This window comes from Castor canadensis, chromosome 4 (genome assembly GCF_047511655.1).
Source record: "Castor canadensis chromosome 4, mCasCan1.hap1v2, whole genome shotgun sequence".
Classification (NCBI taxonomy): domain Eukaryota; kingdom Metazoa; phylum Chordata; class Mammalia; order Rodentia; family Castoridae; genus Castor; species Castor canadensis.
In genome coordinates this window covers 692,203-715,001 of record NC_133389.1, presented here as the reverse complement: position 1 = coordinate 715,001, position 22,799 = coordinate 692,203, and the positions used below count along the sequence as shown (strand labels likewise).

Here is a 22,799-nt window from a genome sequence, read left to right as displayed (position 1 = left end):
TCTCGGCGGCCGCGGCTCGGGGAGGGCGGCGCTCAGCGACTTGTCCCTCGGGCCCCGCGCCGGCTCGGGCGGGCAGGGGCGTGATGTCACCGCAGGGAGGGGGCGCGGGAGCGGCCGGGCCGGCGGGAGGCGGGGGAGGTGTTTTCCAGCTTTAAAAAGCTGGAGGCAGAGCGCGGCCCTGCGTCAGAGCGAGAGCGAGAGGCTCCCAACTCCGCGGCAGAGTCGCCGCGCGGATCCCAGCGGCCGGGCGCGGGCTCCGGGGCGCGCCGCACACCTCCCACCCCGCCGCGCGGGTCCTGGGCCGCAACCGGGCCCGCCACGCGCGCACAACGCCTGATGCCCCCTCCCCGCGGCGCGTGGCGCTGAGCCCGGCCCCACTCGTGTCCGCTAGGGAGAGGTCCGACTCCGGAGCTCGGCCCCGGCGGATCCGGGCGTCAGCGCCCGCTCCTCCTCTCGCTGCTCGCCGCCGCCACCGCCGCCGCCGCCGCCGCCGCCGCCGCCACCGCGTGGATGCCAAGTACCAGCTTTCCAGTCCCTTCCAAGTTTCCACTCGGCCCTGCGGCCGCAGTCTGCGGGAGCGGAGAAACTTTGGGGCCCGCGCCGCCCGCCGGCGGCACCATGAAGGCGGCCGAGGAAGGTAAGCTGCGCCCGGGGACCCCCCCGGCTCCCCGTCCCGCCGCCGCACCCTGCCACCCGCGCTCCGCGCCCCTCGCCGCCGGGCTTGGAGGGCCGGGGTCTGCGCGCCCAGGCAGGGGCGCTGGCGGCCGGCGCGGCGGCGTGGCACAGATTGGGAAGGGTGTCCCCCTGGTGTTTCCCCGGCGCAGCCCTGATTTCGAGCGCGCTTTCTTGCCAATAGGTGTCTCCTCTTCTCTAGCTCTGAGTGCGCAAACTTGGCCTTGACTGGGGTGGAAACTCAGCTCAAGTGGGAGTGATCTGGGTACTGGGCGAGGTAGAGACATCAGAGCCACAAATCACTCCTTGGGATGAAGTGAGGTTTCTTTGGGGATGAGAGATAGCTCAATTCCTGCTCGAAGGAGGCAAAACTACCCTTTGAGGTAAAGAATAACCCCACAACCTGAGTTTTGGGGATCCTGCACCCTCCCAACCAGCGACCCTAAGTGCCGCGGTGAACTGGCCAGGGGTGGTCGAAGGGTCTGCGTGCGTCTCTGAGGGGTCAAGCTTGTGATCAAACGATAGGTGGGAGGACAGCCCTAACAAGCCATTCTGCATCGTTAATGGAGTTGCAGCTTCGAAAATGCTTTGCAGAGGCTGCAAAGGGACTGCCAGGGTGCAAGCTGCTTCTTGATCATTAAGAATATGCATCAGTGCCTGCCCTGTCCTGGTGTGGCCAGCTGGATGCCAGCTCCAGACCCAGACCTCCTGCAGGCCCCTCGCTTACATTCAAACTCCTCGCTCCCTCCATATCCCCTTAAAAGAACCAACACAATAGCAAAATCCCAGTAAGGGATTAAGATGACTAGGGCAGAAACACCTCTCCAAATTCCTATGTTACTTAAAATCACCGAAAGAAGCTGGCACAACTGCTAGTGCTGTGGGCATTCATATTTACAAGGGGAGACATCCTTCTGACAAAGCACTTGAAAGAAAATGCTAGCTTCCTGGGCCACTCTGACGACCGGCCATGGCAGGCGCCTTGCACTGGAGAGCTTTCAGCTCTTTAACAAAGATGAACCCAAGGCCACAAACTCAACACAAAAGGATGAGTATACTCCGAGCCCCCATGACCAGGTAGAAAGTATTCTGTGAACAAAGTCAGATCAAAGGAGATAAATGTTTCTTTCTAACCACTCCATTGCACCTGTAAATGCTGAAGTTCAGCTAATTTTAAATGTTTTCATGATGTGCTCTTGATGTGAGAAAAGCTCAACCATATTTTTGTTGTGGTTTGGATTTTGAATCCTAAGGTACATATTTGTCACTGCTTTTTAAAAGGTAGGTCTTTTGAAGCCTGCTTTTCTTTACTTGAAGAGTCAGTGTTCATTCTGTAATGAGAAAGCTCTTTTTCTCTTACAAGAGGAGAAGACATTGGTAGACGGTAGTGGCTTTCATGTTTCCTACTTAGGAAAATTAGCTCGAAAAGGCCTCTGCTGAAAGGCAATGGACTGGAGACACAATGCGCTTTGACAAAACAGTATTGGTGTATTTTAGATGGGGTACATAATTGAGCTACCCAGAAAGTGTGACCCAGTCCTGTGACACCAAGGCCAACCTTTGGGAGGCGAACTGCTTGCTAAGGGCAGGGAAAACATCTATGTCCTTTCTGAGCAGGACTCACTTGACCTGGGCATCATCAGCTGCCCTTCCCAGGGCCTGAGTGAATGCCGGTGCCCTCCAACTTAATGAGCATTGGGGTGGAACCTCGTTAGGCGCTGCTGGGTCTGAGGCCCTGTCCTGTTCTCCTCTGGAGAATGCTGAGAAATGCAGGCCTGTGGGTAGCTACCAGTCAGAGTTGCTCCACACAGTGCCCCACGGGCTCTCCTGGGCTGAACAAAGCACACGCTGTTCTCCGGCCACTTAGGCCTTGTTCGCTAATCCAGATTAGAAAACAGCACGGCCCTTTGCACCATGCTTCATCATGCCCAGCATTGGAGCGAGCATCTCGAAGCCTCGGGAAGAAGCGGTCCAAGCTAAATACTTCCATGAAGACAGGAGTCTGTTCAACTATTAAATTAGACCAATAGTTCCACACCACACACAGGAAGGCAGACACCAGCTGGCGGGAGGCTCAGAGCAGTGTTCTGCCCCGTCTGATTCCTGGGTTGGGGATTTGGACAAGGAAGGTGCCAGTCCAGCCTCTGAGGGAAGAACCTTGCGGTTTCCCTCATGTGCGACGCAGCGTCTGGGGCCCGTGGGTAGTATAAACCAGGATCCACAGCAGTTTATCAAACACCTTTACACTAAACAGACGAGGAGAGTATTATTTGTGTGTGTTCTTTGGATGGTGGTGAAAAGGTGGCTGAAGTGTAAAAGTCAGAAAATGAAAATTGAGGCCTCTCCACAGAAAACAGAACTTCCATTTGCCCAAAGGTCAGCAGAAAAGCAAACTAAAAAACAAAACAACCCTCCAACATACATCTCAAAGTGAGAACTAATATTAGAAACTAAATCAGGCCAGCCTGAACCATAGTTTATCACAGAAGAAAACCAGCCATTGGAACAGGGTCCTGGGAGAGGCGGCAGGCCCACGGCAGGCCCGGGTTACCGCCTCTGGAAAAAGCCATCCCTGGGGCCTGGGGCACAGGGCAGGAGGACGCTGGGGATTCGCAGACATTGACACAGGCCTCCCTGCTCCTTTCCTTCCTGATTCCCTCCCAGTTCTGACGCGGGCCTCTCTTGCCCTGGCCACCATTTTCCTGGTATTCCAGATGCTGGTTTATGTGGTGCCAAGACGTGGGGAAAGTTAGAACAAAAAGCTGGGAGAAACAGGAAAAGGGTGGACGGGACTCCGCTGGCCCTGCCTTTCCTACTGACTGCTGTGTGCAAGCCACTGTGTGCGCAGTTCCTGGCCCTGGTGAAACCCCCTGCCTCCCCGACCCCCAGCACCAGCTCAGCCTTTGGGAAGTTTTGAAATCAAGCCCACAAGGACAGCACAGTGTCCCCTGGACCATGAGCATGTAGTGCACTAGGAGATGGGGGACTAAGGAGGCTGGCGGCAGGACAAATAGGGGCTGCCTGAGGTAGGGACCCACTGAGTGAAGGGGCAGCACGGCCGCCTGCAGGATCCCCCTGGCACTTTAGCATCCAGGAACTGGAAAATCCACTCCCAGAATTTGCTCCTTGGAGTTGCAAAGCGCCTGCATCACTGCGAGAAGCCTCCCTGAACCCAGGCCTCCGTCTCCAGCCACCGATCAGGAGCAGACTTGGCAGACTTAGGCCACGGGAGGCAGGGAGGTCCCGATTAGAAAGCCTCCTCTCTTTTTAAACTTTTGGACAAACCCGGCAGTCGCCTCTCTCTCCCTGTGGCGGGGACCAGCCGGACCCGCCTGCCCGCGGCGCCTCCCGCTCTGGGGACGGCGCGGACCCCGGGCGTCGCGCGGGTGGCGGGGCGCGGAGGCTGCGCTCGCGCTCGCGCGCGGAGTTTATTTAAAACTCGGAAGCGGCGGCCGCGAGCCGCTTGTTTATGTAAACCCGGAAACACCCGGGGGGACGGGGCGGGACCGGGGCGGGAGGCCGGGCGGTGGCGGGGAGGGGACAGGGGAGGGACAGGCGGCGACGGGCGGGGGCCGCGTCACGCCCGCCGGGGACGCGCCGGCCGCGAGCGCCGGGCACCAGCCTCGGCGCGACCCCGCCATGACGGGGCTGGAGCAGGACCCCGAGTTCGACTTCGATTTCCTCTTCGAGTTCGACCAGAGCGGCGGCGGCGCCGCGGCCGCAGGTGGGTCCGGCGGGGGGCGGCGGGTGCCGGGCGCCGTGCCGTCCTCGCCCCGACCCGCGCGCGCCGGGACCCGGGCGGCGTCCAGCGCCGCCGAGCGACGCGGCCAAGTGGCGGGCCAGGGAGGGCGGAGGCCACCTGTGGGCCCGCGGCACAGGTGGCCGCGCTCGGCCCGACACCGGAGCGTCAGGACCCGGGCAGCTCGCCCCTCCCTCCGGCCCTTCCCCAAGGGGAAACGGGTGTCCGGGGCGCAGGACTTGGACCCCGTCGTCCAGGGACAGATGGTCAGCGGCGCTGCCAGAGGGCAGCAGGAAGCCGCCCGCTCGCCCTCCCTCCCTCCCGGAGCCGACTGCGGCCTGGGGCCCAGGCCGGGAGGCCCCGCCGCTGACCGCCGCTCCCTCCGCAGGAGCTGCAGCGCTTTGGTTTCCCGTCTGCACCCAAACGCCCGCCAGCCTGGGCTGCCTTTCTTTTTCTCTGCTCCGTGAGCAGGAAAGTTTCCAGCCCAACAGCCAGTGTGCCCTCCCCGCAAACTTGCGCTCCTGAATAATAATGACAGGCCACTCTGGTGGCACTGCAGTGACAGCCTGCAGCCCACTCCAATGGGCCGCTTCCCCTTCCCTGCCTTCTTCTCTGCTCCAAATTGCAGACAGCCCCAGACTAGTCCGGTGCTGGCCAGAGTATCTGTCCCATCATGTGCCGATGAGGTGACGGAGTGGACGGGGCTCTTGGCGTCTGTCTCTGCAGTCAGTGTTGTGTTTCCATATTTTTCATGGCTACCCTCTTCTGAAAGTCTAACATCTTGTTCATCTTTGAAATTTAATGCTTCATCCAGGCAGATGTCTGATGATCACTATCTGGCCATGCCCAAATGGGGTTCTTTTTCATATTAGCCTCTACTCTGGGTTTCAGGACTCTGGGATCAGTGGGAGCCAAGGCAGGTGAGGGTGGAAAACAGTTACTGGAAACAGACTTGGGGCTGGAAGTGAAAAACCACCGTCCTCCCTTGAGACCTCAGATATGGTCACTGTGGCTATGTGTGGAACTCCTTCAGTCCTCTCGAGCTGGAGGCCAGTGGGCTTCATCAAAACAGCTTCCCACCTCAGGGCCAGGTTCATGTAGCAAACATCACTAAGATTTGAGGCAGGGAAGTTTTGACCCCATCCCTGAGCTCTTCTTACGGTGTCCAAGTTGGTCCTGCATGAGCATGGTCCACTGTGGCCCAGGTTCTTTTGAAATGTCCATGCTGGGCCCCACGTCTTTGGGGATAAAGCCACAGGCCAGGTGGGCTGGGGCATGGGCTCTGGGGTTCCCCAAGTTTGGGTCCAGTATCACTGCCATCTGGTGCTTCCCTCCTCCTCTCCCTGGGTGATTTCAGACCTTCAGACCCTGTGAGTCCAACAAAGGAAACAGGAACCAGGAGCCAGGGTAGCACCCTGCTGTGGGTCTGGCAGTTTGCTGGGAAGGTAAGGGAACTGTGCTTGTGGTCATCCACCCTGGGGAGGGGAGGCAGGGTCTGCAGGGACTGGCAGTGAGTTGATGGTGTCAGTACCACAGGCCATCTCTGCACCTTTCACACAAAACTAGACTCAGCGGCGGTGTGTGTGGCCAGCTCTCATCTGCATCTGTCTGAGAACTTTTGGACATACAGTGCTGCTGATGAGATCCAGCTGGCTCATATGGGGAGGAAACACAGGTCAGTTTGGGAAGTGCCTCTTGAGAGACACTGAGTGGGGCTCTTAGAAGCTCAGGATCCCTCCTGGCTTGGGAAATAGATGGCCTCCTGAGATCAGGGTTTAGGACAGGAGTTTGAGACACATCTGCCTTGCACTGGAGGCTGAGCAGGTGGAGAGACAAAGACTCCAGGCTCTCTGAGGCCCAGGCCAGGCACAGCGTCTCTGGTGCATAGCACTCCCAGGCGCTGACTGAGAGACTCTCCAGGCTACCTTTGGTGCATTCCTGCTAAGTGAGTACCCCGCTTGAGAGAAGCCAGGGAGCAGCAGCCCAAGGCCAGCACTTCTTGGTAGGGGGGGTTACAGGCCACTGGACAGAGCTCTGGGCAGAGGAGGCCAGGGCTGGGTAGAGTGTTTCCCCTTTTTAGGATGTCAGAGAAAAGTTGCTGGAAGAGAGATGCAGTTTATGTAGTGTACGTAGCTCATATGAATATATGTGTATTTGTTATAGTCTGTATTTTTTGTGAGAAGTACCCAACCTTTTTTATTATCATTATTTCCTTGTTACAGTTTGATTAGTTCAATTACATTATTATATTATTAGGTTATATCATATCACAGTTATATTAAGTTACTACATTAAGAACCCAGCCCCCACCAGTGATAGAAAGTGCTTCATGTTACTTCTAATGGGAACCTGGATGTAAATGAATGAATGAATAATTCTGAGATCAGTTACTAAGTGAAGTAACGCTGAGGTTTTTTAGCTTATACTGAGCACCACAATTCACACTTTGTGAAAAGGACATGGTCAACCCTGAGCTGAGCACAGGAGTGGAGAAGGCCTATCGTCTGCGTGACCCATGAAGGGACACCGTGCCCACCAAGAGGAGGGCAGGGCAGGCTGCAAGGTGTGGTGATGGATGGACAGGAGTCCATCCCCACCCCCACCCCCCACCTCCTTTGCTCACTGCATGCAGGGGTCTCTGATCTCAAGGAGACTCTGGAGGAAAGGACAGGGTCTCAATGTTCTTATTTCTAAGATGCTTAGCAGGTGCAAACAGTAGATACTCAGCAGTCATTTGTTGGGGGAATGAAGAAAGAATCTTCAAAATAACCTGTCTGGGGTGGGACAGAAGTGCTGTTTGCGCCCAGTGCCCACATCTTCCTGTCTCTATCTGGCCAGCCAGTGGACCTGGGTCCACTCCCCAGGGTTTAGGAGAAGGCAGGGCCATGGGCTCCCTTCTGAGCTCAGGAAATAACTGCTTTGCTCATCAGCTGGAAGGCGGGTGTGCTGCTTCCCGCCCCAGGGCTCCTGTTTTCTAAGTTATTTTGGCCTGACTGCCCTGCACTGTTGCTGTGGCAACTTGGGAGGAAACTGGCCAAGGCCCTGGGCCTGGCCACAGACTGCTCTGCCCACCTGGCTCGGGGCTCTGCGGTGCATTGGTGGTTCTAGTGTGGAAAAGGGACATTGCTGCGTCAGGATTTGGAAGCGTTTGTGTTCTGAAGTTCCTTCACGCAGATAGGGCTCTCTTCCCCGGCAGGGCATGGGGGAGCAGTGATAGTCAGACCCTGCGGCAGGAGTCCCACAGCGTGGACAGATGGCAGGCCTCGTCCTCAGGAGTGCCTCGGGTTCACTCAGGTTTAGCATTCCAGTCCTCTGAGCAGCCTGGATGTCAAGTTCCACAGATGTTTTAGTCAAGGGCCAACTTGTCTGGGTGTGCAGATGTGTTCTGTATTGTGTTTTCAAAGACCATAGTGAAGAAGGGACAGGTGGATGTTATCAGTTCATTGAAAACAGAGCAGGTGAAAGCAATGCATGACTACTGCAACCTGGAGAATCTCCTGGTAGGTCTACCAGGGGTGATGTTCCCAGGATGGGCCCTGCTGGACACAGGACCCTACGGCAGGCTTGTTTGTGGAGCTCTGTGTGTTCTGCTTGTATCTGCCATAGCAGCCTAGCTCTGCACTGTAAATCTCACTCCAACAGAAGTTTGCAGGACAGCACCTCAGAACCTGTTGCTGTCTGTCACACTGCGGCCTGACCTAGGCCCCGTGCCTCCCAGTAAGTAGCACCATCCAGTGTGCTAAATAAAAGCTTCTCACAGCAAGGTCTCTGCCCTCTTGGCATTGTTTGGTTTGCTTTTATCCCAATGTGTGCAAACTCTCAGCCTTGCCTGCACCTTGGCCTCTGTGGTGTGTGGAGAAGGCAGGGTGGGAGGGCGTTAGGAGGACAGGACCTAGCTGGCGGGCTCCTCCCAGTTCTATTTCTGGCTCTACATCCTGCGGTGCTACCCTAGCAAAGGCTAAAAGGGTGTTCCTTACATGAAAATAAAAGTCGTTTGATGGGCAGGACTCTGAACACTGAGATCTGACAGCATCCAAGGTAGTAAAGTTTGTTGAGAATATCTGACTGGTGCAGTGTGGCACACACACCACCACCGTCCCCACCCAGTGCAAAATGAGGGTTCCCCGGACCAGAGAACCTACAAAATGCATGTCACTGTGCCTCTGAAATCAGCTGGGGATGGTGTGAGTGGGCACCTGCAGGGTGTCCTGTACGAAGCACATCAGGCACTTTTATCTTGTGGTTGTGCAGAAATGAGAGCATCGCGTGGCTCTGAAGTAAATTATTCCACAGGATGAGGCAGAACTCTTCTGGCCATGCTGGCTTGTTGAGATTGCTGAGGCCTGTGGAGGCTGACCGGCCTGAGAACCAATTGTGTCCTCTAGGCTTCCCCAGTACCCCCATGCTAGTGCCATTTGTGTACCCCACAGCACCCCACCTGGAGCTCTGTGTGCAGCAGGATGACTGACAGGAGTCATTGAGGATGGGAGGGTTAGAAGAGCAGGAAGAGGGCCAGGTCAACGGGCACCTGCAGATGGTGGCCAAGCCTCTGTTAATCTTACCATATGACACGATTGAATGTGTGCACTGAAGTCTTTACTACAATTGTACTTTCCTCCTGCACTGCAGTTTGGTGACACCCTTGGCAAGAGCTAGGCTCCCAGGCGTGACAGCAAGTGACTAAGAGGTGTCAGGCTCCTTGGTGGTGTCTCCACCCATCTATCTATACACGCTTTCATCTGCCCATCTGTCTGTCATCCAGCCACCCATTCACCCATCCAACCATAGGGCGAATACCTTTTAATTTTTTTAAGTCAGCCAGAACATCTCAGAATTGTTAAGAAAGTTGCTGGAATATCAATCCCTTTGGATAGTTATGGGGTTTGCATTGGGACACAGTTTTTTTGGGGGGGGCGTGGAATACAGTTTAAAATGGTGGGAATTCAGTACAAACTGCAGCACAGTAGCACCCAAGACCCTGGCTCTGCAGAGGGAGGTGGCTTAGCTGGCGGTCAGTGGCTCACCATGGAGTCAGGTGGGGGCCAGGTAGGGATCAAGTAGGGCCCCATGCTCCAGTGGACCCTGAGAAAGGAAAGGAAGTCTCACCTTGTGGATTGCCAGTCCCTCTAGGTCTCCTTGCAAGTCCAGGAAAGTAGGACAGTTAGTCTTTCATTCTGTAGTTTGTTTAAGGAAAACTTGGATAGGTGAATCTTTTTTAATAAAAGTTTTATGTTTTCTTTTTCTCCCCTGTTAAAAGACTTTGGCTTAAGTAAAGGCCCCTCTTGGGATGTCCTGGGCTGTTCTCCACACTTCCCATCCTCGGCAGCTGGGCCCAGCATGAAAAGGTCTCCTTCTTTCTCATTTCCCTTCCTAGACCCAGGTCCTTTCCACAGAAACTGCATTCCTATGACAGCTCTAAAGAAAACAACACAGAAACTTGTCAGGCCCACCTCCCTTGCCTGTTCATCCCATCATTTCCTCTTGAACATCCCGTGATCGTGCTGCAGGGCTCCAATACCCTGGACAGCTTGAGCCTAGAGCCTTGTCAAGGGATCCAGCTGAGTCCTGAGAGGCTGGGGGAGCCCAACTTGCCTTGCTCATTGCTAGGAGCTTATAAAAAACAAACTTCCTCTGACCTTCCCACAAACAGAAGAGGCTCAACTGTGGGGCTGGCTCTTCTCTGGAGTAAATGGGATCTTTCCATGTAAATGGGGTGACAGGAAGTGCAGGAGCCTGGGCCTGATCAACATGCATGTGCTGTGTGCCACCTTTGGGGTCTGGCAGCTGGAGGCAGTGGTGCAGGCCTGTGGGACAATGACTCCTGTGCAGAGAGCTGGTCATGTGTGGGCACCAGTGCACAGCTCCTGCGACAGTATTTCCCATTAGTCTCACGCCTCCTGCTTCCTTGTCTTCTGGAGTTGGGTTTGCTTTAAATGAAAATTCATTCTTGAGTGTTAGATTACCTCTGCACAGGCTGCAAACAGGGAAGAGGGCTGTAGGCAAACAGGTCAGCCCCAGCATTGGTGCGAGCCCCTGAGCTCATTCACTGTCCCCTGGAAGGGGCTAGACTGTGCAGGCTACTTTTCCCTGGGGTTGGATGTGGCTGCTACTATTTTCAGGACGTGCCACCTTGTGGACTTGTGTCCACAGTGGGTGTGGTGCCTCTGGAAGGAAGCGTGGGCCTGGGGACAAAGCTTCCCTGCTACATGATTCTAGGGGTCCTTGGGGCAATAGCAAGTGTGGCCCGTTTGTGTGGGTGTGGGTGGGTGTGGGGATGTCTGAAGACTTCAAGGGATGCCCAGAAGGGTGTGGTTAGAGTATGGGCTCAGTGATGACATTACTAGAAGAACTTCCTAAAGAACCACGTGTTTCAGATGATGCAGGCCATCAAGGAAACCCACGGGGTGACCTACCAGCTCAGGGATGAAGCCAGTACCACCCTCATGCTAAGGGAGGCAGACACTTGTGAAGCCTATGATGGTAGAGTATGCCATCTGTAAAGTCACTGGTTGAAGTCTAATGGCTAAACATCGTACTCTACAAATGTTATTAATATTCTACTGGACGCTCATTTGAATATCAGCCCTGCAGTGATACTCGACTTTCCACCCTTGACATTAGTTGAGCTAGTCACGGACAAAATTCTTACCTAAAGGCAGACAGATCCTATCCACACCTTCAGGTCCTGGAACATTGTGCTTTGCAAAAAAAATTGCCAAGATCTATCTTTGGACAATCATGGAGGCCCTTGATTTTCTGGAATTCATCCTCGTTGGCTTCTGAACCAGGGCATGGCAGAAGAGCTGCAGTGTCCTTGAATAAAATATCTTCCAGCTGGTGCACTTAAGCCAGGAGATGGATCTAGAATTTCCATGCACTGGTTTCCATTATTTAGAGACCTGGAAACGCTCACCTCTAGGCATATGACATTGAGGTTCCAAGACACTGTGAAAAGGCTTTCAAATTGGAAGTCCACATGCCTGGCCTTCCTGTTAAGACTACTAATTGTAATAATAATTTCTAAAACGTCTTTAGTTAAGTATAATTAGTCCATAGTGATTCTTAAATCTAGCTATGCTTCAGAACCACATTTTGTTTGGTTCTAGCAGATGGATCCCTGGGGTGTGAGTCAGCCTCAGATGTCCATGAGGGGACCCCAGGACCGTGTTTCCTCCAACCCTTGAGGGATTTTCTTTTTTTTCTAATTGTAACATTATTTTAATCAAGTAATGTAGCTGCTGGAAACAGGAAATTTTAAGACCATTCAGTAGAGCAAAGGGAAGGGTTACTCTATTAGGATAACCCTAAATAAAATCCAGATTACGTAAATTTGAATTCCACTGAAGTTTGGCATCAGACTGAACACTGATCCAAAGCCCAAACTCTCTTCTTAATGTTGAGAAGCCCTGAATATGTGTATTTCCTTTCAGAGCAAAAGCCCACAGCTCTACAACAGAATCTTAGTCTCACATGGGGTGTGCTGACCTATCGAGTCCCAGTTAATGGCAGTAAACAGGCCTTTTATGGCAAAGAATTTGAAACCTAGGAGACATCTGAGTTTACAAAAACCCTTTCTCTTTGATGTGACACAGCACATTCCTTGAGGGGTTTGCTTTGCAGGTAGTGATTAGAGAACCTGGCAGTAATTAGCCTAAAAACCTAAATGCCTCTCTATATCTAAAACACATACCTCCCTCCACCCACCCATCTGTCCACTCACTCCTCCTTCCATCCACCATTTATTCACCAACCCTCCTGACCTTTCTTCCACCCATCCATCCATCCATTCACCCACCAACCCATCAACCCATCCATGTACTCATCCATCTACCATCTATTCACCCACCCACCTGTGCATCCTTGCATCCATCCATCTACCATCCATAATCCATTCACACATCCTTCTATCCATCCATCCACCCATCCATCCATCCATGTATCCATCCATCCATCTATACACGCATTCATCTATCCATCTGTCTGTCATCCATTCACCACAGGGTGGATACCTTTTAATTTTTTTAAGTCAGGGTCTTCCTATATAGCCCAAGCTTATCTTGAACTCTCAGTCCCCCTGCCTCCCAAGCGGTACTGGGATTAGAGTTGTGTGCCCCCATGTCCAGCTAAATTGAACACCTCTTTTGTGCCAGACATAATTCTAGTCTCTGAAGACAGGCATGAACCATAGTAAGGCAGGCAAAAGTTGGGTTAGGGCTTGATATCAAGACCATGGTGGGAAATGCAGTTTTTGAGTGAGGAGCAGAGGACGGTAGGGGACAACATCTGACAGAGGAGGGCTGTCCTGCTGAAATGGCAGGAGTCTGGGAGGGGATCACAGGAAGCCCTTGGACAAATGCATACAAGCTGAGTCAGGTAGGAGGCAATCTGGCCTCTGGACATGTCAGAGGCCACTCCTTAGAGGTTGAGGCTGGGTGACTGAGGGCTAGGGGCCTGGGCCGTCCGAGGATGGTGGTGCCAGGTCTTGGGCTCACGGAGTTCATAGGTTGGTGCTTTTTTCTGACCAGCCCTCATGCCGTCTTTTCCTTGTCTTTCCAGAACACTACAGTTACGCATCTCCCGGCATTGGCTCCTCTCTGCCTCTCCCAGCTGCACACACCTCCTTGCCGGCCCCATGCCATGATCTCCAGACGTCCACTCCGGGCATCTCAGCTGTTCCTTCAGCAAATCACCCGTCAGGGTATGGAGGGGCTGTGGACAGCGGACCCTCAGGGTACTTTCTGCCTTCCACTAACACCCGGCCCAACGGGGCCCCAGCTCTGGAGAGTCCTCGCATTGAGATCACCTCATACCTGGGCCTGCACCACGGCAGTGGCCAGTTTTTCCATGATGTGGAAGTGGAGGACGTGCTTCCCAGCTGTAAGCGGTCGCCGTCCACAGCCACACTGCACCTGCCTGGCCTAGAGGCATACAGAGACCCCTCCTGCCTGAGCCCGGCCAGCAGCCTGTCCTCCCGGAGCTGCAACTCTGAGGCTTCCTCCTACGAGTCCAACTATTCGTACCCATACGCATCCCCCCAGACGTCCCCGTGGCAGTCGCCCTGCGTGTCACCCAAGACCACAGACCCTGAGGAAGCATTTCCCCGAGGCCTGGGCGCCTGCCACCTGCTGGGCTCCCCACGGCACTCTCCGTCCACCTCACCCCGAGCAAGTGTCACAGAGGAGAGCTGGTTGGGGGCCCGTGGCTCCCGGCCCACATCCCCTTGCAACAAGCGCAAATACAGCCTCAATGGCCGGCAGCCCTCCTGCTCACCCCATCATTCACCCACACCATCTCCACACGGCTCCCCTAGAGTCAGCGTGACTGAGGACACCTGGCTTGGCAACACTACCCAGTACACCAGCTCTGCCATCGTGGCGGCCATCAACGCCCTGACCACCGACAGCAGCCTGGACCTGGGTGATGGCGTTCCCATCAAGTCCCGCAAGACAACCCTGGAGCATGCACCCTCGGTGGCACTCAAGGTGGAGCCGGCTGGGGAGGACCTGGGCACAACCCCACCCACGTCCGACTTCCCGCCTGAGGATTTCGCCTTCCAGCACTTGAGGAAAGGTGGCTTCTGTGAGCAGTACTTGTCAGTGCCACAGGCCTCTTACCAGTGGGCCAAGCCCAAGTCGCTGTCCCCTGCTTCATACATGAGGTGAGCAGCTGTGGGCGAGGCTGGATGCATCCAGGGCTGCACACCTGGGGTGTGGGTTTCTGGGGCTGTTGGACGGCACTACTTTTACCTCTCTTGCTGGTACTTCTTGGGGCACCACTGTTCCCCTCTGCCTCCTTTTCTGCAGGCTCCCTGTGTGCCTGTCTGTCTCCAAGTTCCCTTCCATAAGGCCTGCCCTAACCCTAAGGGCCTCATTGTGACTTGATCATCACTAAGACCCTGTTTCTTGGAGGTTGGGCCAGGGCCATAATACATGAATTCCACAGGACTTCAGGGTTTGCCGCATATGCACACACAGCCATGTTTTTATTAGAGCCAGAGCAGCCCTGCCCCTCCCATGTGGGCTGTGCCTGCTGCTCACCCACTTCCTTTCTCCGCCTTAATTGCTGTCACCGCACAGGGTGCAGATGGGACTTTAGCTCAACAGCCCCCCAGAGCAGCCAGCGCTCCCGTGTTTCATGAACAACACAGCCGCCTCCTCCCAGGAGGCTGGCGCGAGAGTCGCTGGCAGTCTGGTAACGGGGAGCTCGAGCGTGTTCCAAACTCCGGTCTTGGGTTGTTGGTTTTCCTTTTTAACGGGGCTCAGAACTGCTTGCACTCCGTAGGGCCCATTTAACCAGCCCAATGCTTTTATTTTTAACTAAACAGCTTTCCTAACAGGTGGGCCGCTCATGACCCTGTCAGGCTTCTTCCTGCTCCAGGATCTTTATCCGAAGCATGAAAACACCCGCTCAGGCCATTGAGGGCCGCATGTGATGTCAGGCCCAGGGCCACGTCCCCAGGCCGAGGCAATTGTGAGTCCCAAGGACTCTGTGTGCAGCCCAGGCAGCCCAGGCCTGGAGCTTCTCGCTTTTGCTTTGGTTTTTCCTGTTCTTTCCTGTCAGGGCATCCCGAAGCATGACTGGGGCAGAACTAACTGGTTTTCAGCAGCTTGTGCCCCCAGATGCACACCTGCCCTTCTAGAAAATCCCTCCTCCACAGTGCAGGTGTGTGGCCAAGTCCAGCAGAGCCGTCTGTGCTTGTGCCTGTTTAGGGCTGGGCTGTGAATGAACCCACGGGTTCTTGCTGAAAGTGTGTGGCACAGTGTAGAGGTTGGGATGAGACGTGGGGCGTGAGCAGCAGCCAGGGAGGTTGGAGAGAGGCACTCCTGGGCCTTCTAGAGGCACGCAACATGTTCGCCTCTCTCTCATCTCAATCCTGGGGTGGGGTCCAGGGGGGTAGGTATTAAAGGTCTGGCAAGTCAGCATGTCATCTAAGTGAGTCTCAGAATTGGCATTAACACATAAACATAGAATTCTAAAACTCCAAGAGGTGGTGTTTTAGAGACTGGGTTATCAGGATTTTTATTCAACAAAACCCAAGAGTGTTTCAACCCTGACCCTCTGAGACTTTCACGGTCACTCGGTATCATACTTCATGATGTGTATTTCGTGGACAGTGAGGTCATTGTCACTTGTAACAGACTTAATTGAACTCTTTGAGATGAAGGGACAAGACATGCCATCAAGAATAACTGCAGCCGTGAGCTTGAAGTGTTTTAAAGAAGTTGTGAAAATGGGTAAGCCTTGTATCTCTGTGTGGTGGCTGTCATGGCAGGACCTGACCTGTGGACAGGGCTCTAATGTCGGAATCTGTTTTCTCACACCTCAGCCTAGAAGCCCAGGGTTAGGAGGTCACCAGGACAGTTCCTCCTGAGGCCTCTTTTTTGGCTTGAAGATGTCCCTCATCTCCCTCTGTGTGTGTCTGTGTCTGGCTGTCCCCTTTCTTAGGGTGGGTCCAGGCTAACCCTTGTGACCTCATCTCAACTTGGTCATCTCTTTAAAGGCCTTGCTCCAAATGCATCATCTTCTTTTTTCCTTTTTGGCAGTACTGGGGATTGAATTCAGGGCTTACATGCCTGCTAGGTAGGTGCTCTACCACTTGAGCCACTCTGCTAGCCCCCCCAAACACACCATCTTCTGAGGTACTGAATGTCAGCACTCCACATGGAGTTTTGAGAGTCATAATTTAACCCCTGACCTCTGTCTTACTGTCCCAGGGAAAATGGCAGAATGCCTTTAAACATGGAATCTATTCACTTCTTCCCAGGTCCCTCGCCTGGGTCCTTAGCTTACAATCAACTGTCGGTCTGCCTGCCCCAGCCTGTCTGTGACACAGTCGCTGGAAAACACAATTGCTGTTTTCTTCCTTTGCTTGGGAGCCTTGGCAGTAGCTGGGCGGCCAGTGATCCCATGGTCTTTATCTTGTGGCCCCAGAACTCCCTGGTGGGTTGTGATGCTATGGCATTCCTGTGAGTTAATGCAGACAAACAAGACACGTGAGATGTCCACACCACTCTGGGGTGGAAGTTCACCTTTCCCCTCTGTTTTGGTTCCACCTCGAAATATGTTTCCTGGTCCCTTGCAATGTGTTTCCATAGACTCATTAACGGCTGCCTGGGGCTGCAGGAAGCCGCAGGGGGATGAAATGTGAAGCTATTTCACCAGTGCCATGGAGCAGCCAGGCTGCCTCCCTGCTAGCGCTGCCAGCATGCATGTAGGAGGCAACAGTAGCCCCAAAAGGTTGGTTCTCCTTCCTCTCCCAATTTGGGCTGGGGAATTCCCACAGCAAGTCCTGTGCCCAGGACAGAACTCTTCCAATTCTGTCCCCATGCTAAAGGACTTTTAAGAAAAGTGCACCCTGCTTGTCTTCTCAAGGGGAGTGAAGTGCTCTGTGATCACTTTCTTTCTGGGGTGTTCTTTGCTCTTTTTTGTGGCACCCACCTCCTTTCCTGTGAGGAGCACTCCCATTGGCCCATGGGGGATCAAAGAACAACACTGAATTCTTGCTGCAGCTGAGGAAGCTAATTAAGAGCATTTGAGCCGTGTGGCAGTGTGGCTCTCGCCTGTAATCCCAGCTCTTTAGAAGGCAGAGATCAGAAGGATAGTGGTTTAAGGTCAGTCCAGGCAAATAGTTCATGAGACTCTACCTCAAAAATACCCAGTACAAAAAAGGGCTGTCATCATTTGAGTGGCTCAAACGATAGAGTACCTTCCTGGCAAGCACGAAGCCCTCGTTGCAAACTCTAGGACCACCAAAAAAAAAAAAAAATGTGGGGGGTATTTGATAGAATTTCATGGTTTTAGAGTTTAGGGTTTAACTGAATGTCACGGAAGCTTGGGAAGCTGGCAGAGAAGTCACAGTGACTTGCTTGCGCCCGGTGGACAATCAGAAGTTAATCTCTCTTCTAGCCAGGCTCAGGCTGTCTGGCCTCTGAGAAGGACCTGGTTCTTCCTACCTGGCATCTTCCTACAGGTCATGCTGAGTAACAACAAAAACTCCGGCAGGGCAGAGTGACTTTTCACGGAGCACAGATAAGTGTGCCACGGGCTGGCAGCACAGAGATGGGTATTAGCACCTGTCCCTGGCCTGCGAGGGAAGGGCATCCCAAATGTGGTTTTCAGATGGTAGGTTTTAGGGATTTTTGTATTGACCTGTCCATCACTGAGCCCCTGTCCTGACAACGAAGTGTTGGCTCTGTGCGAGACTGTCTCTTTTCTTCCAGGAGAGACCCAGGAAGTGTCCTTCTTTCGCTACCTGCACCCGGCGTGATCTTTGGATTTGCATTTTGTACAGAGGCAGTGTTACGTGAGGAATTTAGATAAACGGGAACCAATTTGGGGAAAGCAGAAGCACTTTGAGTGTGTATGACATCAGGAGCCATTTGTTAACTTCCTATACATGAGCCACTGCTTTTTCCTTAATTTTTAAATTAGTGCATATTAATCCTGCCAGAAGGTTTCATTGGGCTGCTTTCATTCCTCACTTCATCATGCACTTGATCAGACTCACCCCCCTTACTCTTTCTTACTCCCCTCCCTCCTTCTTATAAACCGTTTTTAACAGGTTTCATTATTCTCAGACATGCGTATGAATTACTTTGATTATATTCACCCTTCCCCTTCCTGCTGTCTCCCCCTTCGTGCACCCATGTCATTCTTTTTTTTTTTTTAGGTCTACATTCCATATGTGAGAGAACATGGGATATTTGTTTTTCTCAGTCTGGCTCATTTCACTTAGTGTCATGCACACCAGTTCCACACTGCAAACAACACAATTTCATTCCTCTTTAAGGCTGAATAATACTCTACTGTGCATATGTGCCACATTTTCTCTACCATTCATCAGTGGATGACTACCATGCTGACTCCATGGCTTGGCTCTTGTGAAAGGTGCTGCTGTAAACGTGGGTGTGCAGGTGTCTCCATTGCATGGTGACTTATATTCCTTTGGTGGTTTTATTTTTAGCTTTTTGAGGAACCTGGATCCTGATTTCCTCAGCAAGTCATTTCTTTTTAAAACAGTAGTGGTCCTAAGGGTAGGCTAGACTTGGTGGATGTTTTTCCTCAGAGCCTGCTTGGCTGCGACAATCAGGCAGAGACACATGTTAAGAATGTCAGACACTGTTCTTTCAGGTTTGGCTGTGATGGTGGAGCCTCAGCGATACCACCACCTTTGATGACATGCCTGCACGATAGCTTTGAAAGGCCTAACGAACCCACCTTGCGCTTCAGAGGATATCCGAATAGCTGGAGTTTATCCCAAGTAAGATCAAACCAGTCTGTGGTTGGGTAGCACTAAACCCAGCGCTTCCGTTTCTCCAAACGTTAGGGAATTCTGGGTTGGATCGCCGTTTTGTGCCTCTGGTATCCATGTAGGTCCGGTCAGGCGGGGTGTCCATGGAAGACTTCATGGGCTCCCGTGGGTCCCCAGGTCTCCAGGCTCTGGTGGCCTAGCTGGACTGTTCAGATCTCCAATGTCTGAGGTTCCTGGTGGGCCCTTTGGGGTGATGGCGATTGCAGAGCTCAGGAGAGCCTCAGCCTTGGCAGTTATTCCCAATAGTAATGTGACAAGTGAAGGGGTAGAGACGCAGGAAGCAGGGTCCTTCCTGGCCCATCCTGCTGTTCTAGGGGACTGCTGATGTCGCCTCCTTGGAAGACAAGAGATCAGCACAGAATCTGGGGGCGTGAAATGGCCCTCGTGACTTGCAAAGCACCTCCATGGCTGCGCCTCAGTCGGTTCATAAGCTGTATGGCCATTCCCAGTGCTCTGACACTATGAACCCTTCCCCTTTTCCTTCCCCGAGGGATCCTAGTGCCCTGGTCATGCCCAAAGCTTGTGTTGCTTCTTCTGAGCTGTCTCCTTGCCGTAGCCTGGCTGTAGCATCCCATCCTGTTGATTCATGGACTCTTGGGTCACCTTCCCTGGCTCTAAGCATAAGAGGACAGCCTGTGACTCCCTTCAACTCCTATCAGTAAGCTGCCCTCAGAGTCTGACATTGAGAGAAGCTTTGTGATGAGTGACCTGGAGGGTGGCCCTGTGCTAGAAATGAGCACAGACCACACTCCTGGGCTCTGATGGAGTGGTCACACACAGCTACTCTACCTAGCCAATCCAGCCTCACCTGGCAGTGGTGCTTGGGCAGAGGTCATGGCAGATGCTGAGGCTCCTGCAGGCTGTGGGTCTGTGGACATGCTTCGTGCACTCAGTAGCTACTGACCGAGTGTTTCTTCTTGATTTTGGCTTTGATGTCTGCTATCCCTGCTTCACCTGCGGGTCTGGGTTGGGGGCATGGGGCAGAATCTCTTGGCCGTGCCTTCTTCCTGCCTTCCCGTCATCCTGTAGAGCCTGGGTGTTCCTGGGGACTTGGGAGGGCAGCAGGCTGGCCTGTGACTGGGAAGAGTCCTCTGTCACCCACCCATATCCTATGGGTTCTCTGTAGATAAGGACTCATAGGGCCTCAGGTCTAAGCATAGCCATCTGATGGGGATGGAACCAAGACCAGAGTTGGTCCTTTGCCCTGAGTTAATAACTGAGCAAAGGCCTGGAAAAGCTGGTCCCAAAGCCTGTACCTTGACTCCCAGGAGCCCCGTCGGGTTAGCTCTGACCGGAACGAAGTGTGAGGTGGACAGGAAGCAGGGATGTTTTGGAACAAGACTCATTAGGGGCCTCCCTGGGGTGGAATGCAATAGGGTCTACAGGGCCTGGGAGCCAGGATCCCTTGGGGAGGAGGACTGCCTTCTAGGGCCTCATGGGTAAGGAGCACAGCATTTTGAACCCGGTTGCTGTATTTGGAATTCTCTGGAATGTGATCAAAGCTGAGCCTGCATAAGGCACCGGCTTGCTCACTTCCTCCTGTAGCCTGCAGTGGCACTGGGTGGCTCCCATGTTGTGTGTTTGCTTCTGGTGTCAGAGATCAAGCAATGCATGGAGAACGTGTTTTGCAATGCTGATTCCTAGCTTGGAGATTGGCCTGACATTTCAGCTAGGATTTTTAAGCAGGTTGTGAAAATAGAACAGGCCTCTGTTCTCTCTTGAAGGTTCTTCCCTGGAAAAAAGGGAACTTGAGTACTTCTGCAATCCTAGGGAGACTGAGATAACTTGAATCTTTGTGGCTTGGTGCCTACTCAGACTTTTAAGTCCAACCATTGAGACCCAAAATGTTGCCGATTAGATGGAACGACATGCCCTCAGGAGGGAGGACTGGCCGCACATGGTCTTGCCATATCTGGGACAGTCCCAGCCTAAAGCCTTCGCAAGTCTCCAGTTTCAAGATTTCCAAAACTGCTAAGAGTCCCGGCTAGAAGGAAGTGTCCAGGGCCGCCGTGCGTCAGTGACCACAGACAAAACAGTTGATTCCTGCTCAGACGTTGTGCGTGTGTGTGGGTAGGAGGGGTATGGGGGGAAAGCGGAGGGAATTGGTAGCTAGTGACCTGCAGCTGGGTCAACTGTACAGCACCCTCGTGACTGGGGTTGTAAACTCACTCATTCGCTTCTAGCACTAGACTCTAAGTTGCAAAGTAATGGGGTTTATTTGCCAGGGTTTCTTAGAATCTTGAGCAAAAATGTTTTTATCTATCATGAGGAGGTTTGCCTTTTTACGGCCTCCTCTAAAATGTATTCTGGAAGCTGGAGTTTGACAGAGATGGTGTTGGCCTTGCCAAAGAGTGGTTGAAAAGCTGAATTTGGATGTCGGTCCCCCTACCACCCCACCTCCGAAATTCCCAAATGAGGCCACTTGCCCTCTGAATCTTCACCTACACGGGGCGATCACAGACCATTTCCCTGGTGAGGACCCTGTAGAGAGAAGGGAAGGACCAGGCAGGCACCACCACCATGGCTTAGATTTTGGCTGGACTTGTGCATTAGACTCTGCAGGGGTGGGGGTCTGGTTCCCTTGGGACACAGATTTCACATGCATGTGCTCTTAAGAAGTGGCGATGTCCATTGTGAACGTGGTCCAGAGGTTTTAGTGTAGGTGTGATTATGCATTTGTACCCCTGCACAGGTTTTTGGGAGATCACCGTCCAGCTGTGCCCCCTTGCTGCAAGGCTGTTTCTCCCAGAGAGAGAATTGCCCAGGTCACCGGGATGAGCCTGGCCAGACCTAGAGTCATGTGGGAATGCTCCCCACAGGTGAAGATGACTGTGTATATCTAATCCCTAGCCATCTGCTTGCAGTGACTCATGACCCCTGTTTTTCCTGGAGCCAGAACTCTGGGGCAGAGGATCTCTAAGTAGCCAGAGGCACCAGTGACTTGGAAGTCCCTATGCTAGTGCTGGAGCCTTGGCTTAAGCTTGGGGTGGAGGAGCTGGAGCTTGCTGTGGAGCAGTTATGCATCGGTCAGCCTTGTGTCATGAGACTATGGCACATGGAAGTGTTTGGACTCACTTTCTTTTGTCAGTACTGGAGCTTGAACTCAGAGCCTATACCTTGAGTCACTCCATCAGTCCTTTCTTGTGAAGGGTTTTTTGAGACAAGGTCTTGTGAACTATTTGCCCTGAATGGCTTTGAACTGCAGTCCTCCTGATCTCTGCTTCCTGAGTAGCTAGGATTATAGGCGTGAGCCACCAGCACCCTGCTAGACACACACTTAATGAATAAGAAACTGTGAGGCCGTCAGCCGCTATGCTCGGGTTGAGCATGATGTGGTCATCATCTGACACCAGGCTTGAGTCCCCCATGTCTGACCATGGCTTTCACCTTGTCACTGGGAGGCAGGGCCTTGGCTTATCCCCACAAGTGCTGGGTATGCCTGCTGGTACGTACTGGAGGTGGCAAGCACAGCGAACAGAACAAGGTGTTAGCTGGTAGCATTGTTTTTCAGGCAGGATCAGGAAGAGATGGGCCACACCGTTTAGCACTGCCACCACACAGGAGCTGTCATAGCCGTGTCACTGTGGCCGAGAGTGCACATGGCTGCCTGGCTACCACTCCCGAGGCCTATTCTACCCCAAGGATGAAGGACAGCTGTAACAAGAGGAGACAAAATCCAGTTTCAGCAACAGCCAGGGCCTCTGTGGGTCTGTGAGCTCCCCAGCCCTGGAGGCGATGTGCTCGTGTGCATCCCATCACGCTCGATCGACGCTCAGAGTGTCCACCGGCAGCAGAGGAGTTTGCTCTTAACTCCCTGTAACAGTAGTGGATCCTACTTAATGCTGACTCGTCTTCCCTTCAGGTTGGCACCAAACTGGGCAGGCTGAGCGAACTTTGAGAGCTTGGAGGTGACTGTTTCAGCATCACTTAGAAATCATGACAGATGGGGTGACTTCCTTGCACCCCATTCTGCAATATTGAATTTCTTGATTTTTGTTTTTATTTGTTTTCAGTTTTGGTTTTCATGCTGTGGGTTCACAGCAGGCATGCCCTGAAGCATTCTCGTTGCTAAAATAT

At 53.2% G+C, this 22,799-nt stretch overlaps 1 protein-coding gene across 4 annotated transcripts in view; it reads left to right on the top strand.

Moving 5' to 3' along the window:
* The first annotated feature begins 336 nt into the window (after positions 1 to 336).
* Positions 337 to 22,799, top strand: part of Nfatc1 (nuclear factor of activated T cells 1) — a 110,342-nt gene continuing 87,879 nt past the window's right edge. The window contains exons 1-2 of one of the 4 annotated variants that reach the window (XM_074069601.1): positions 337 to 637; positions 12,968 to 14,069. In XM_074069601.1, the coding sequence (XP_073925702.1) occupies positions 511 to 637; positions 12,968 to 14,069 (1,229 nt within the window). In that variant the 5' untranslated portion in view covers positions 337 to 510. Of the gene's footprint in view, positions 638 to 4,248; positions 4,397 to 12,967; positions 14,070 to 22,799 lie in introns of those variants that run through there. The other 3 variants (XM_074069603.1, XM_074069604.1, XM_074069602.1) reach the window with 3 other exon arrangements.